The 15,725-nt window shown below is 34.7% G+C and overlaps 1 protein-coding gene across 1 annotated transcript; it reads left to right on the top strand.

The window, feature by feature from the left end:
- The first annotated feature begins 793 nt into the window (after window positions 1–793).
- Window positions 794–15,037, top strand: OR5I1 (olfactory receptor family 5 subfamily I member 1). Its single transcript, XM_054661782.1, has 2 exons — window positions 794–1,000; window positions 14,054–15,037. The coding sequence occupies exons 1-2, from the start codon at window positions 794–796 to the stop codon at window positions 15,035–15,037; spliced, it is 1,191 nt and encodes a 396-aa protein (XP_054517757.1).
- Window positions 15,038–15,725: the final 688 nt, after the last annotated feature.

The following is a 15,725-nucleotide window of genomic DNA, read 5'->3' as shown; positions in this document are numbered from 1 at the left end:
GGGACTCTTGAGGCCAGAAGTTCAAAGCCAGCCTGGGCAACTGAGACCCTGTCTCTGTAAAAAAACATGGAGAAGGAGGAGAAAGAGGAGGAAAAAGAAGAAGGAGAAGAAGAGGAAAAGCCAAGAGTGGTGATGCAGGATTCATAGTTCTAGCTATTCTGGGGACTGAGGCAGAAGGATCACTAGAGCCCAGAAGTTCAAACTTACAGTTAGCTGCTATGATTGTGCCACTGGATTCCAGCCTGGATGACAGAGTGACACCCTGTTTTCAAAAAATAAAAAATAAAAGTAAGAAAATCAAGAAACTTTAGAGGCATGTGTACAGTGATAAGCTATTGGTTCTGACCTGGAAAAGTGGGAAGTACATGAATAGTTACATTCTTATATTGGAAAAAATTGCAGTTATTATAAAAATTGATGTGGATGTCCTGATACATTTAGAGAACAAGTATCCATCTATAGAGGCAAATTGAAAAGCACATGTTAAATTTACCACTTACATGGATGAAATACCAGCAAAAACCACAAGAAAAAAACCTAACTGAATGGAACTGAATTGATGAAACTTATTCTCTTGGGCTGTGCTGATGTTCCCCATCTCCAGTGGTATTGATGTAGAATTTTTCTTGGCCCCTTCACTGGACTCAGGGAAGGAACACCCCACCTATTCGGTCTGCTGTGCTCAACTCCTTGCTGGAGGGAACATGTGAGCGAGCAAGTGCAGGATCCATCCAGTCACTCTGAGTGTCAACAGAGAAGCGAGCACCATGCAGGACCCGTGGCTGGACCAGGCATGTTGCCTCAAGGGGAATGTGGCAGCACCCAGGTGAGAGTGCCTGTGACCCCAAAGCCCCAGAGAGGGTGTTACAGTGCTCCTTTAATTCTACCATCCACGGATAGCAGTATGTTAGCAGCTCAGTTGGTCCCTTGCCTCATCACGTGGGGTGGCTGCCCTCCACTGGTGAGGCAAAGGGCTAGTGTGACAGCCTTTTCTGGTATGGTGAGTCCTGACTCTTGTCCAGCATCTGGAAGAATGAGGCACATGGCTCATTGAAGGATGGTGAACCTGGAGAACTTTAATGAGTGATGAAAATGGCTCTCAGGGGAGAGGGGAGCTGGAGAGGGGACAGGAAGGGCAGGTCATCTTCCCTGAAATGAGGTTGTCTCTTCCCCAAAGTCAGGCCAGCTTCTTCTCTACCAAGTGACTCTGGGGTCTTTATAAGCACAGTACGGGGAGTGTGTGCTGATTGGTTTGTGAGTGTGCAAAAGAGGTCAAAGCAAAGACACCACTCAAATGTGGGCACAACAGTGTAGAAAACCAATTAGGAAAGGGAAAGTATATGTAAAATAGGTGAAGTATGGGGATCAATCAGTGGAAAGTATGCCAAACAGGAAGACAAGTTCTCAATCCAGTCCAAGGACTTAACTTGTAGCTTGGCTTTCAGGCTTTAAACTGTCTTTGGCTTGGAGGTGGGGTTTCACAGGGTACCTGCCCCTATCTGCCTAGGCATTTGGCTACCTTCTGTAGCTATTAGACAGTGGTACCATTGTTCTAATAACAAAGCTGGACCTTAGTCTCCAAACACCTATTTTTTTTTTGGCAATTTTTCCTTCTTAGAAGTTTGTTATCTGTCAGTTACTCTCCCAAGAATGCTCATTAATCTTGGGACCCAGAGTGGAATAACCCCTTTAGTTGCCTGGGCTACACAAATGCGCCACTTTCTTATACTGGGAGCCACAGAGTGCTTCTTTCTGGCTGTGATGGCGTAAGACCGCTATGTGGCCATTTGTAACCCTCTGCACTATCTTCTCTTCATAAACCATGAGGTCTGTACCCAGATGGTGGCTGGCTCCTGGATCACTGGAACTCCTGTCTGGATAGTGCAGACATTCCAGGTTTTCTCTTTGCCATTTTATGGTTCCAAACAAATCAAGCACCTGTTCTGTGACATTACCCCAACACTTACACTGTCCTGTGGGAACATGTTTTTGAATGAGATGAATCTCTGTATAGGTACTGTGTTGCATGTCCTGGCTCCATGTCTGTTGATATTTATCCCTGGCGGCAAAATTGTCTGCACAATCTATAAATGGCCATCAGCTACAACTACGAGTTGTGTCAAAGTTTTCTCCATCTGTTTATCTCATCTCACAATTGTGGCATTGTCATTTGGATAAGGCTTCATTACATACTTAAGACCCCAAACCCGTCATTCAGCAGGAACTGACAAAATGCTTTCTCTTTTTCGTACTATTGTGACTCCATTATTAATTCCATGACATATAGTCTAAGGAATACGAATGTGTAATGGTCTTGAAAAAAAATCACTATCATGATCTTGTTTTCTTATATATCTAAATTGAAATTTCAAAAGATATATGTTTTTAGCTGTATTGGATTTCTTGTCTGTATTTAGAGTGGTAAGTATTTTCAAATTAAACTTATTTTTAATTTTGAGAGATGTTTCTATCTTAGGTTATAACAGCAATGTATGTGTCAACAAATAGCAAATCATTCCACTGGTAATTTTATAATTTTTTTGTGCAATTTCTTCTTTTAGTAAAATCTTTTGACAAGGACTGATGTAATAGACTCAGTTGTAATAGGAACTCTATTATATGCTGTCGTGGATATCATATCATGCATTTCCATAGATTCTTAACAGTCCTTTTTAAAGGCAGGTTGAAATAGATGTTATATGCATATATACACACACTTACATACATTTTCACCTAGCATTGACTGTCCAGAGAAATCACTTCTTAGGGAAAAAGTACCTTTTTTTGGTAATGTACTTTCACAAATGATGTTGTTATATAAGAGCAGTAAATATTAAGCATAATTTATGTATAAATCAGACTAAACATTTCTACATGCTATAACTCTGTAACTTGATAAAATACAAATTTTATTAAAATATATGCATATAATAAAAACTTGAAGAAATAAGTGTGGAGAAATTAACAATTTTAATTGAACACTGACAATTTTTTTCTAAATATATTTTCCTGGAGATGATACAGTGATAGGAAAATTAGAAAAGATAAAATAAGTTTTATAAGAATATCTACTATAAAATAAAAGATACCACACATGTACCTTGTACAACACATATATACACAGCAGTCAACAGACATAGGAAAAATGCTCCAAATCACTAATCATCACAGAAATGCAAATAAAAACCGCAATGAGATATCATCTCACACCAGTCAGAATGGCTTTTGTTAAAAAGTCAAAAAACAACAGATGTTGGTGAGGCTGCAGAAAAAAAGTGAACTCTTATACAATGTTGGTGGGAATCTAAATTCGTTCACCCACTGTGAAAAGCAGTTTGGAGATTTCTCAGAGAAATTTGAATTACCATTTGACCCAGCAATTCCACTACTGGATGTACCTCCAATAGAAAACAGATTGTTCTACCAAAAAGACACAAGCACTTGCATGTTCATTGCCACACTATTCACAACAGCAAAAACATAGAATCAGCCTAGATGCCTGTCAACACTGGATTGAATAAAGAAAATGTTGTCCATATACAATATGGAATACTACACAGTCATAAAAAGAATGAGATCATGTCCTTTGCAGCAACATGGGTACAGCTGAAGGCCATTATCCTAAGCAAATTAGTGCAGGAACAGAAAACCAAGTATTGCATGTTGTCACTTATATGTAGGAGCTAAACATTGGGTACTCATGGACATAAAGATGGAAATAGACACTGGGAAATACTAGTGAGGGGAAGGTTTGAAAAACTAACTGTTGCCTACTATGCTCACTACCTGGGTGATGGGACCATTAATACTGCAAATCTCAACATCATGTGATATACCCAGGTAACAAACTTGCACATGTATCCCCTGAATCTAAAATAAAATCAAAGAAAAAGAAAATGATGAATGAAAATATAATAGTATTCATTATAGATAATATAGAGTAAAATATTCTTTTACTTTTTTGTTTTATAGAAAATTTTCAGTATACTACAGTTAACCTGTGTTATCATTGTAATAAGTAAAAGCTAACAATAAATATTGATTCTTTGTTGGTAAAGAAAATGGTAATAGTTGCTTGGGCTATAACCCTATTAATTTTGATATAATTAAACTTGTTCTTTTTTAGTATTTCTTGTTTTTCTAATGAACTTTTCATATATGAAAGCAATAAATTTCTGAGAAGCCACTGTCACTAGGATTTATATTTTTAAAAGACTGTTACAGAGTTTGCATCTGCTTGAAAAGCTTTTGCCCATAAGTAAATAAAGTCAGTTTTGATCACATTTATTTGTACATACCTAACTCTAGCTAGATAGGCCCTAAATATAACAACAAATATCCTTATAAGAGGGTTGTAGAGGGAAATTTGACCCACAAAAATTAGAAGAAGGCAATGTGGCCACAGAGGTAGAGAGGAGAATGATGAAGACACAAGCCAAGGAATGCCAGTATTCACCAGAAGCTAGAAGAAGCAGAGAACAAGTTCTCCCCTGGACCCTCTGGCCACAACACAACACTGTGGACACCTTGACTTTCCATAAGTAAAATTCATTTCCCACTTTTAGTCTGTAGACTTGTAAAATAAGAGATTTATTGTTTTAAGCCATTAAGTTGGTGGTGTTTGGTTATAGCAGCTGTAGGAAACTGATGTTCATTTTAGCTCTATCCCCCAAGAAATAGGATTCTGATAATTCGGATGATTCTGATGTTAATTCTGTTTATAAATAACTATAAGAACAGTTTTTATATTTTATCTTCACGTTGAAAATCAGATTTTCTTCAGCCTCGAAGAGCGTGTTTATGTAAAATTAAATGAGCACTGGCAGCGAGCTGCACTATTTTTTCCTAAATGTGAAAAGGTTAAACTGTTTTCTTAGAAAGGATGACTTAGAGAACAATAACAGCAAGAGCCCAGATAACAAGAGCAAGACACACACACACACACACACACACACACACACACACACACGCAATTATTACCAGGCCATGAAAACTGAAAATTTGCAGGGGGTGGGGGGGGTGGGTGTTGAACAATTGTAGCAGACCAATGACTTCTTTGCATCGTGTATTTTAAGAAGTCCTGCCAGCAGGTCTTCTTTTCCTGCTGACTTTGATGGAAAAGGCAGTAATGTTGGGAAACAATGAGACAGGGAACTGAGGACAGCGGTTAGGAACTGAGGGCCAAGCCAGACCCAGTGATTCTTGCTTGTAGTCCCAGCTACTCCAGGGGCTGAGGTGGGAGAATGGTTTGAGTTCAGGAGTTTGAGGGTACTGTGATTGCACCTATGACTAGCCACTGCACTCCAGCCTGGGCAATTTTGTCTGCTACAAAAACCGGAAAACAAACAAACAGTAACAAAGGAACTGAGGGCCACATCCTCAACCAATACTCAGAAAAATGAGGCTCTTATTTCTACAATGGCAAGGTAATTTGGCCAACAATCTCATGGATCATGGAAATAAATCATTTCCCAATCTTGCATTGAGATCATGCCCAGCCCCAGGCAAGTCTTGTGGAGGGCCCAGCTAAGCTGCACTAAGACTCCTGCCCCACAGTAACTGTGGTGTTGATAAACAGGTATTATTTCCATCCTCTAAGTTTTTGACAATTTGTTACTTTCAGAAAGTACATTAAACTGTAATGTTCTCTCTTTTCGTAAAGTTCTCAGGTTTTGGTTTTAGAGTTATATTGGTTTCATACAAGTATGAAAATATACTATTTGTCTCTGTTTTATTTTTCATAATTTGAAATTGTTTACTGCTAAAATATTTAGAACTCACCATAGAAGTTTGGATGGCTGGTAATATGCTTGTGAGACAGTTTTTAAGGATATATATTTTTCTGAATAGAGGATAATAGTTTAAGTTTTAAATTTTACCTTTTCAAGTTGAAATTCTGATGTGTCGAAATCCATTATTTTGTGATGAGAAATCAACTATCATTTTAATGTTTGTTTCATTTGATGGTGGTCTATTTATAGCTGTTGTTGTTTTGCTTTTTTCCCCTTCTTAACTATTATTTACATAGATGAGATTTATTTTGCAATTATTATCCCTTCTGTACTTTGGGAATCCTAGATCCAAGAATTGATGTATTTTATCAATTTTAGTCTCAGATACTATTTCTTCAACTGTTATTAACAATATTAGTTTGCCCATTCTCACAATTATATGTGTGCTAAGTCTCTTGATATTTTGCCAGATAATTAAAGTCTTGGATCTGGGATCTTTTTAAGTTTACTATTATTTTTTCTCTGTGCATCAGATTGGAGAACTTATATTGACTGATATACAGGTATTTATTTATCTATTTTAATATGTTCAGCCTAATATTAGGTCTATTAAGTAAACTTTTTATTCCTCATGTTATTTTCACTTTTAGAATTTCTATGTGGTTCTTTCTTTTAGTTTTTAATTATCTGCTAAAATTTTCCACCTGTTAACAAATGCTATTTACTTTTTTCTAGTTGTTTTAGTTTATTTATCACAGTTATATTTTACTTCTTTATCTAATCATTATTACATCTTAATTATTTGTGTTATTATCATATTAAAATTTTTTTCTTTATTAGGGAACATTTCCTGCTTCTATATGTATCTCCTGTATTTTTCTTCATTTTATGCTTGATATTTTGTGTAAAACAAGAGTGAAGATTCAGGTAGATAATATTTGTCTTCAGAATCATGTACCTTTCTCTGACTAGCTATTAGAATGAGGTGCTAAGTCAAATCTGTAGCTGCATTTTCTCTAGGCTTTGTTGCAGTTTCAATCAGGATTCCTTTACCCACTGACTCTAAATATTGTATTATCTATACATAGTAAAGTGTTAAAGATATTTTCTTCTCCAGTGATTTGTCTGGTAATAATAATCTTGTCAGTTCTTTCATGCTTTTGAATAAATTAAAAATGGCTTCATACAACATTTTTATTTGTTTCCAGTAAGAGTGTTGGTATGAGTATCATAGGGTGCCATATTTCCAAAAGAAGAGTCCTCTTACAAGGTATTTTGTTAATTCATGTGAACTAGATTTTGCTTTGACCATTTCTCCAGGACTGATTTATAGTTAAGTTACCCTTACCTTTTACTAGTTTGATATGTATCTAGAATATAATTTCAATTTTAATTAAATTACCTTTTAACTAGTCCATCAGAAAATTAATTCATCCTATAGAGGTATTGATAACAAGGGCAGGGCCGGTATAGAATTGGGTCTTTTTGTTTGAGGATGGTTTACTGGGACCTGAGGATGAGAGTATCATGTAAAATAGAAGTGATAGGCTATTAAAATAATAGAAGAGTTTCTTAAAAGAAAATAAATCTATCTATACACACACATATATATATATACACACACATACACATACGTATACACAGTGAGAAGCAGAATACTGTTAAGAGACCTTTATTACAAGAAATATCTCCTAAACCCTGAAAAATTAGGGGATTTTTTCAGGATATAAACTTGTTTACTAAACAGGTGGTTATGTAATTGTCTCTGGTGCCATCTAGTGTGTGGAAATTGTAAAACTCTGTAGGTTATGTAGCAAACGGACAGCGCTTTGAGATCATTTATTACCAAGCAGTCCCAATGTGAAAGAGTAATTGCTGTAGAAAACCAGTTTCTTAAGGCTGGTTCAAGGTGGGTATTCTAAGTATTTGGATAGCAGCATATATTTTTCTGATGACCTTCTATACCACATTAGTTGCAAGTTTCAATATCTTAATAAAAACCCTCTTGACTCACCTAACTTTCCATCTGGTTCCCTGTATTCTTATAGTCAATGTACTGTTAAATCCATTCAATAAGTTGTTCATTCTAGATATTGCATTTTTCAATTCCATTTAACACTTTTCTATGGCTTCCAATTTCTTTGGGGATCTCTTCACTCTTTTGTCATTGTCCAATTCTGTTTTAAAATAGCATTTTCTTAAATATATTATAATTAAAAACAAAAAAAAGTTGCTTGCCAATTTCAATTTGTGAGTCAACATGCATTTCAGCTTTTTAAATTCATGCTTATTCATTATAAGGACTTGCCTATTTTTATATTTAGTAATTTGTTTCTTATTACATGCCAAATAGTGACTACAAAAAAAAAAAAGATATTCCCGAAGATTTCTTTCACCAGAGCGTTCAATCCTCTCTGTAATGAAGTTAAGGCTGATAAACTTAATCCGATCAGAAAACAATTAGGGTTTGATCATACTTATTGTTTCGGTAAGGTGCGGTATACCTCCAGTTCACCCTATGTCTAAGGCATGTTCCTTCCAGCTTGCACTTAAGAACTTGGACTTTCTATGGCTCCTCAACAAGAAGAGACTACAAGAATGTCCACTCTTGTGTTTTCAGAGGTTTCTGGCATCTTCAATCTAACATTACACACAGCTTTAAAATTTGGCAAATCTTGTGGAAGGAAGATAACTGTATCTGAGGCCCCACATGTATGCAGTTTGTGCACTCTAATCCCATGCAATTACCGCAATTTCTGCATGTTTTACAGACTCCAACTGATATAGTTTGGCTGTGTCCCCAAGTCACAATTCCTCCTGGGTTTTATATTTTCTTTAATTCTCAGAATGCAAATCCACTGCAGTTCTTTATGTCCTTAACACTAAGAGATTTGAGAAAATACCAGTTTGTTTTTCCAATATTTTCTATGTCTTTAGTTTATTACATGCCAAAATTTGAATTTAAAATATCGTGAATAGGAAGTCCTTCATTTGTTGGAGATCCTCCCATCAGTTTAGGTATTTCAGCACTACATAATTGCCAAAAACTGTGGACAAACCCACGTTCTATCTCTTACTCATACTCATAATTCATAAATACCTGCAGGGACATATGCAGGTCTTCAGCTGACTTCTAACTAGTTATACCTTTTCTTGAATTATACTCATTCTAGTACATGTGATGAGTGTATACATATGATGCAAAATCTAATTCCCCAAATATCATCAAAATAACAAGTTCATAAGAAAGCCATTTATTGTTTACCTTGGTAAGGGCTAATACAACCTCAAAAAGTTTTGACAGTGTCTTGGGGTAAGGAAAGGCAGGAAAATAATTTATTAATAATTGGACATTTGTTTTGAGTCTTTTCAAGCAAAGATTTGATTGGATTAGATCAAGATATGGCAGTCCAAGTTAGTGGAAATAGAAGGCAAGGGCTTTGAAGCAAGGAATTGAAACAATCTAGGGAATAAACTTTCTTTCTGCTGATGTTTCTCATTGAATAATCCATGGGGTGTTCAGAAAATATTTGTAATGAGCAGCCAAAATATTTGCCTAGGCAAAATCTCTAAAAAAAAAAATAAATAAAAACTAGGGTGTGCGAATGAAAATAAAGGAACTTCAGAGTCATAATAATGCGACTTTAGGTGTGGTTTTCATTCTTACCTTCTAGGTTGTGTATAGGGATAGACAGTTTCAGGTCTCAAAGATAATTATAATTTATTCCTTTTTTTCCCTGTAAATTCTCAGTGGAAGTGATAAACTATAATTAATTATTGTATCCTACCTGAAGTGGTAGTCTCATAATCTTTAAAATATCTTTTTAAATAGAGATAACAGAGGCTATTTAATTATGTATATACTATGTATCTTTCTTCTATCAGTAATCCATACATGGCCGAAACCTGATCAGTTGACTATAAACCCGATCAGTTGACTATGCGATTAGCTTATATCAGATAATATAATGTTACATGTACCAGAGCCAAATTATCTTCAGTGTCTTCTCAGATCTAACACTAGCAGCCACTATCGTACTTCTATCTTCCAGTTGATCTGATGTTAAAAAGAAAAATCTCAACTATGTCTATATACCTAAAACCTGTGGTTTTCTAGAATACTTGAATAATAAGTACAATTGACTTATGTCATATGAAATTTTCCCTTTCATCTTTCCTTGCCCTCCATGTCTCTTGGATACTAAGTCAGGGAAATTTAGAATCACAATAAAGAGTAGTGCAAAGTCCAAGAATTAAATAGGGATTGCAAGTGTTCTTCTGCAGAGACAACGCTACAGATACTGGAGAGAATAGTCTCTTCTTACAACCGTCTTACAGGCTTGGACCTCTGCCCACAGATTCTCATAAATCACTCAACCATTAGAATATTATATTATCACTTTCCTTTCCGAAGAGTAGGATTAGCAAAAGAGAATGGTTACTTTTTTCCTTTAATGAATGAAATTATAAATAATTAATTTTTAAAATTTAAATTTGTGATTTCTAAAGAAGTATATTCAAAAAACTAGATTTACGGAGTAAATTTTTAAAATGTTTTTCAAATAACTTCATTACCAAAATGATAATTACCTCAAAATTTTTTTAAATGATAAATTCCTTGTATGAGCATATTATACTAAAATGACAAACTCTCATTTTTTCTTTATAGAGTTAACTTTCAGTTCACCAACTCTATCACTATATTTTCCTAAATCACAAAATAAGTTCAGTATTGTGTGCAGTTATGTAGAAGGATCATACCACAAATAAAGAGGAAATATGAATTCAGATTTGAGCTCACAGTAACTGAGATTTTTTTTTTCAATAGTTAGAATGTACACAGTGGATTGAAGTTGTGAAATTATTTTCCTAAAAAATAATTAAGCTGAGGCTTCTGACCATGTTTTAGTAGGTTCATAAGTGGATTTTTGCAATGGATATAAGTTTTAAGAAGATTTCCTCTGTGATACTCCAGATATAGGCATGATAAATAAACCTGTATTATACTGTGAAAAAATAGAGACTATAATTGGTGGGGTTGCACTAATTACAATTAGCTATTAACTACAGTTGTTTGAATGAAGCTATCTTATACAATGTATATCAGAATAATGAAGTTGATGATGACAACCTGTGTTTACTGAGATGACCTTGCCATTGTCCTGATACATTTTGGTACCAGGTGTTATAAAGTCCTCTGTCTTGTCAGAAAACATCTGGTGATACTAAGCTCTACAGAAGCTTTCAATGCCACAAAAATAATTCATTAATTTTCAGTACTAGTAATCATAAATAATATTTTTAGAGTTTCCATGTGGTTTTTGAGAAATTTAAATGGCAGTAGTTACAGTTTTAAATATTTGAACTATTTGTAAAGAACCTCCACAACAAAGACGGTCCTTTGTAGAATGCCAAGTGTTAAAAACAACCTCCTCGATATTACTGAAAATGAAAATTACCTCTTCAAATTAACACAACAGCATTTCCATGAAAATTATGAATGTGTTTTTAGAGAAAATATTTACATTGGCAATAAGCCTAGTAACTATTCTCTAGGAGTCTCTCAGAAATTAACATGCTTGGAATCCTTCAATTACTAGGTCCCCAGTGACATAAGAATTCATGTAAAAGCGCTTGGTTGTATTGGTGAAATTATTCCCTTAAGCAACTTGCAACAGTTCCTTCCTCAGTAAGTAGCTTCTGCAGTTATTGGACTGGCTTTAATTGTGCAAAAAAAAAAAAAAAATCAACTTTTGTTGGTCTGAGAGCAAGAACCACTGATTTGAGTACAAATAGTTTTGAAAGTACATTTATCATTCAATATTGTACTGACAAGGTAATCTATCTTTTATCACCCTTTCTGATATAGCTTCCACAGGGTCTAAAATATCTTTTGTTTAAATAAGCCTTTTGTTACTGATAGGAGAACCAAAGCATATCTACCTACCTTATAACTTGAATTAACTTATTTTATAACATAAGATTGTTTTGTTATGTTTGGAAAGAACTTATTGAATCATAGTATTTTAGTAAGATTTATTTGTTAATTCCCTTTTAAAAAGAAGAATCCAAGAATCACTGTCTTTTCCTACCACTATCCTCATGCCTCTTCTCTTCCTTTCAATATTTCTCTAAATAGAATTTTTTGACTATCAGAAGGAATGACCAATGTGAAGTTGCCAAGAATACATGCCCCGCATTTTTGGGAAGTATGCGAACCATAGAATGGTCATACTGTTAATATTCTCCCCGTCCTCATGCTTGCTTTCATGGGCTTTGATTTCATACACCCCTGAGTTTGAATTGCACTGGTCAACTACATGTTGAATGACCTTGAGATACTATCCTAAGCATTAATGTTCTCATCCAAAATATGGAGCTAATAATAAGAATCCTGTTTATAGAGAATCAGTGTATCATGTGGCTTTGGAGTCAGAATTTTGGGTTCTAATCCTGTTTCCATCACATCCTAAATCTCAAATTCTCTCTTTCTTAGTTTCCTTCATCTATAAGAAAAAGATCATAATGATAGTAACTCCATGGTAATTTTGTTAGTTTTTTGGTGACAATTAAATGAGTTATAGGTGAAGTGTTAAGAATATTGCATTACACATAGTAAGCGTTATACAGGTGACAATTATTGTTAGTAAAATTTGACAGGTAGCTCTAGTCATAAGCTAAGAATAAAATGGCAGCGTGGCAATCAAAACTAATTTTTGATGTTATCTACTGTATGTCAGTCTCCCTAAAGAATGACACATGGAAAGATAAGTAGGTAGATAAAGGGACAGAAAGGGGGGGCAGAACATTTTCCCTATTTAATCCATACAGAAACACTATGAGATATTTATTATCATTGTTGTAGTATAGATTAGGACAATTTATATTAAGTGGCACAAGGTCACACAGCACCCATGCAGCCAAGATGGGCATCTAATCAAATTCCTCCTAAATCGAAGTGATGTCTTATATTGTCTAAATACCTTGACTATTTTCAAACAAGCAAAATGAGAATAACCACTGTCCTGCTGTAGTGCTGCATCTCATTCACACGCTTTGAGGTGATAACATAAGGCAGCACTTTGAGCACGTGATTAACCCTTCTGATTATCAATAGGCTTCTCAGTGTTTATGTCATTGGGTAGTTTTATTGCTTACATGAGATAAATAAATTGTCTTTAGCACTGTCATTGTCATAATATCTATTATGTAAATGAGGCAGTGACTCAAATATTTTTAATTCCCATCTTGGCCCTCTCAACATGAACTATAGAGATTGATGCTTTGCTTGCTTTTTGTTGTTGTTGTTTTGTTTTTTACATATTTCCAAGTCTATCCTTCATGGTCAAAATCAAATTATTTGTACTTCAAAGTCAAGTTAAAAATTTTTATAATTCTGTAAGTATTTTGAGACCTCGGAAGCAGTGTTTAACAGATTTTTCTCACTCAACACTTTGTATTATACTACCATAACAATAAATGCAACAATTGTTCTTTACTTATAAAATTTAATCAGTGATGATGCCATAATAGTAATGTTATTTAATTGCAAGTTAACATATAACTAAATGTTTTGCTGACTGTACTTGGTCAGTCCACTAATGTTCAATGAGCATTTCCGGGAAGCCAAGGAGTTCGATAAATGCCAGAAGTATTGAAACAAGTAGTTAACTAATTTTATCAGCTTAGTTTAGTATGTGAACAGGGTTTATGGAATTACACTAAGCTCTTTTCTGTCAAAAATATCCTCAGAGCTGGTATTTACTGACATTTGTTTTTATTTCGCTAAAGCTTCTGCTTTATAGTAAAAAAAAAAAATTAGCCGGCATATTTCATCACACCACTCTATTTACTCAGTCAAGAGACACAGCATACCGGTATCTATCAAATCCTGAAAACAAGAAGCAGATGTTCTAAAATTCTTATTCAAAGGAACACTCTATAAGTCAGTTCATTTTTAATAATATACATATTTTCTTAATGTGATCATCAGTCTGTTGATTAATTTATTACTTTTTTAATACTCTGGGCCAGTAATTGTTTAATATTTTGGGTACAAAATGGTAAGCCAAATCAGACATGATCCATGCACATAGGAAGTCAACTGTTCAATGGAAGAAATAGTAATCAAATAAAATATAACCTGCAACCATGAAATATGATATTACTAAATTCTGAAATATATTTCTCAGAGTTAATAGTTCAAAAAAGTTTGAGCTTGCTTTCTTTATCTTATTGCCATTTATTTATTTTTTAAACAATAAAATAATTTTATAATTACATCTAATTATTTTTCTTTTTTCATCATTATAGCATTGTAGGGTATTAGAAATTCTCATAAAAGGAAAACAACACAGAAGATAGAATTTACAGATGGAAACTACACGTTGGTCACTGAGTTTATTCTATTAGGTTTTCCAACTCGCCCTGAACTGCAGATTGTCCTGTTCCTCATGTTTCTGACATTGTATGCTGTAATTCTGATAGGGAACGTTGGATTGATGCTGTTGATCAGGATTGATCCTCACCTTCAAACCCCCATGTATTTTTTCCTTAGCAACCTATCATTTGTAGACCTTTGCTATTCCTCAGACATTGTTCCCCAAATGCTGGTCAATTTCCTCTCGGAGAACAAATCTATTTCCTATTATGGGTGTGCCCTGCAGTTTTATTTTTTCTGTACTTTTGCAGATACAGAATCCTTCATCCTGGCCGCCATGGCCTATGATCGCTATGTCGCCATCTGTAACCCTTTATTGTACACAGTTGTGATGTCTAGGGGCATCTGTATGCGGTTGATTGTCTTGTCATACCTTGGAGGCAACATGAGTTCCCTGGTTCACACATCCTTTGCCTTTATTCTGAAATATTGTGACAAAAATGTTATTAATCATTTTTTCTGTGACCTCCCTCCCCTGCTTAAACTATCCTGCACTGACACAACAATTAATGAGTGGCTCCTCTCCACATACGGCAGCTCAGTGGAAATTATTTGTTTTATCATCATCATCATCTCCTACTTTTTCATTCTTCTCTCAGTCTTAAAGATCCACTCTTCCAGTGGGAGGAAGAAGACCTTTTCTACATGCGCCTCTCACCTGACTTCAGTGACGATCTACCAAGGGACTCTCCTCTTTATTTACTCCCGGCCCAGCTACCTGTATTCTCCAAACACTGATAAAATTATCTCAGTGTTCTACACCATTTTCATTCCAGTGCTGAATCCGTTGATTTATAGTTTGAGAAATAAAGATGTAAAGGATGCAGCTGAGAAAGTTCTAAGATCAAAGGTAGATTCTTCATGAGATAAAGCATCTCAAGATACATCTAATTTCTCAATCACATACTGTAATTGGGAACTTGCAACAACCTTACCTGTACACACACACAACCTCTCACGCTAGGAATTTTATCAAGCACTTTGTTTCATGCAGCCAAATGAATTTCATAGTCCTAAAATATTTTTAAAATCATTTAAAAGTTTCAAAGTTCCTGCTAAATGCTAGTCATACTACTTTTCAGTTATTACTAGCTTGAGATTTATGCTAAAATCAATTTCATCAAGCCATCTTAAGGGATATAGTAAATATTTCAGAAAAGTATGCATGCATGTACATGTGCGTATCTATCTGTAGAATATCTCAATTGTAAGTGTAGATTACTGGATAACTGGATAAGAAAATAAGTCAGATTGCTTTGATTTATATGCCAGATCTATACTTGGCTAGTGAGTGGCATATTGAATGAGTTGCTTAATTTTTCTATGCCTCATTTATCTGTAAAATGGGATGAATATTGCACATATGCTATTGATTGTTTGATGGTGAACAGAGTTAATACAGTTAAGAGCTGAGAATAGTGCCTGGACATTATATACACTTACATGTTTGTTATAAGATATGTTTTTATAATATCTCACACTAATTAAAATGCATGTAATAAAATAAGATGATAGAGGCTAGAATGTTAGAAAAGCAATCATAAAAAGCCAAA

The sequence above is a fragment of the Pan troglodytes genome, chromosome 9 (assembly GCF_028858775.2).
Source record: "Pan troglodytes isolate AG18354 chromosome 9, NHGRI_mPanTro3-v2.0_pri, whole genome shotgun sequence".
NCBI classification, from domain to species: domain Eukaryota; kingdom Metazoa; phylum Chordata; class Mammalia; order Primates; family Hominidae; genus Pan; species Pan troglodytes.
The sequence above is the reverse complement of the archived record's forward strand: the minus strand, read 5'-3'. Positions and strand labels throughout refer to the sequence as shown.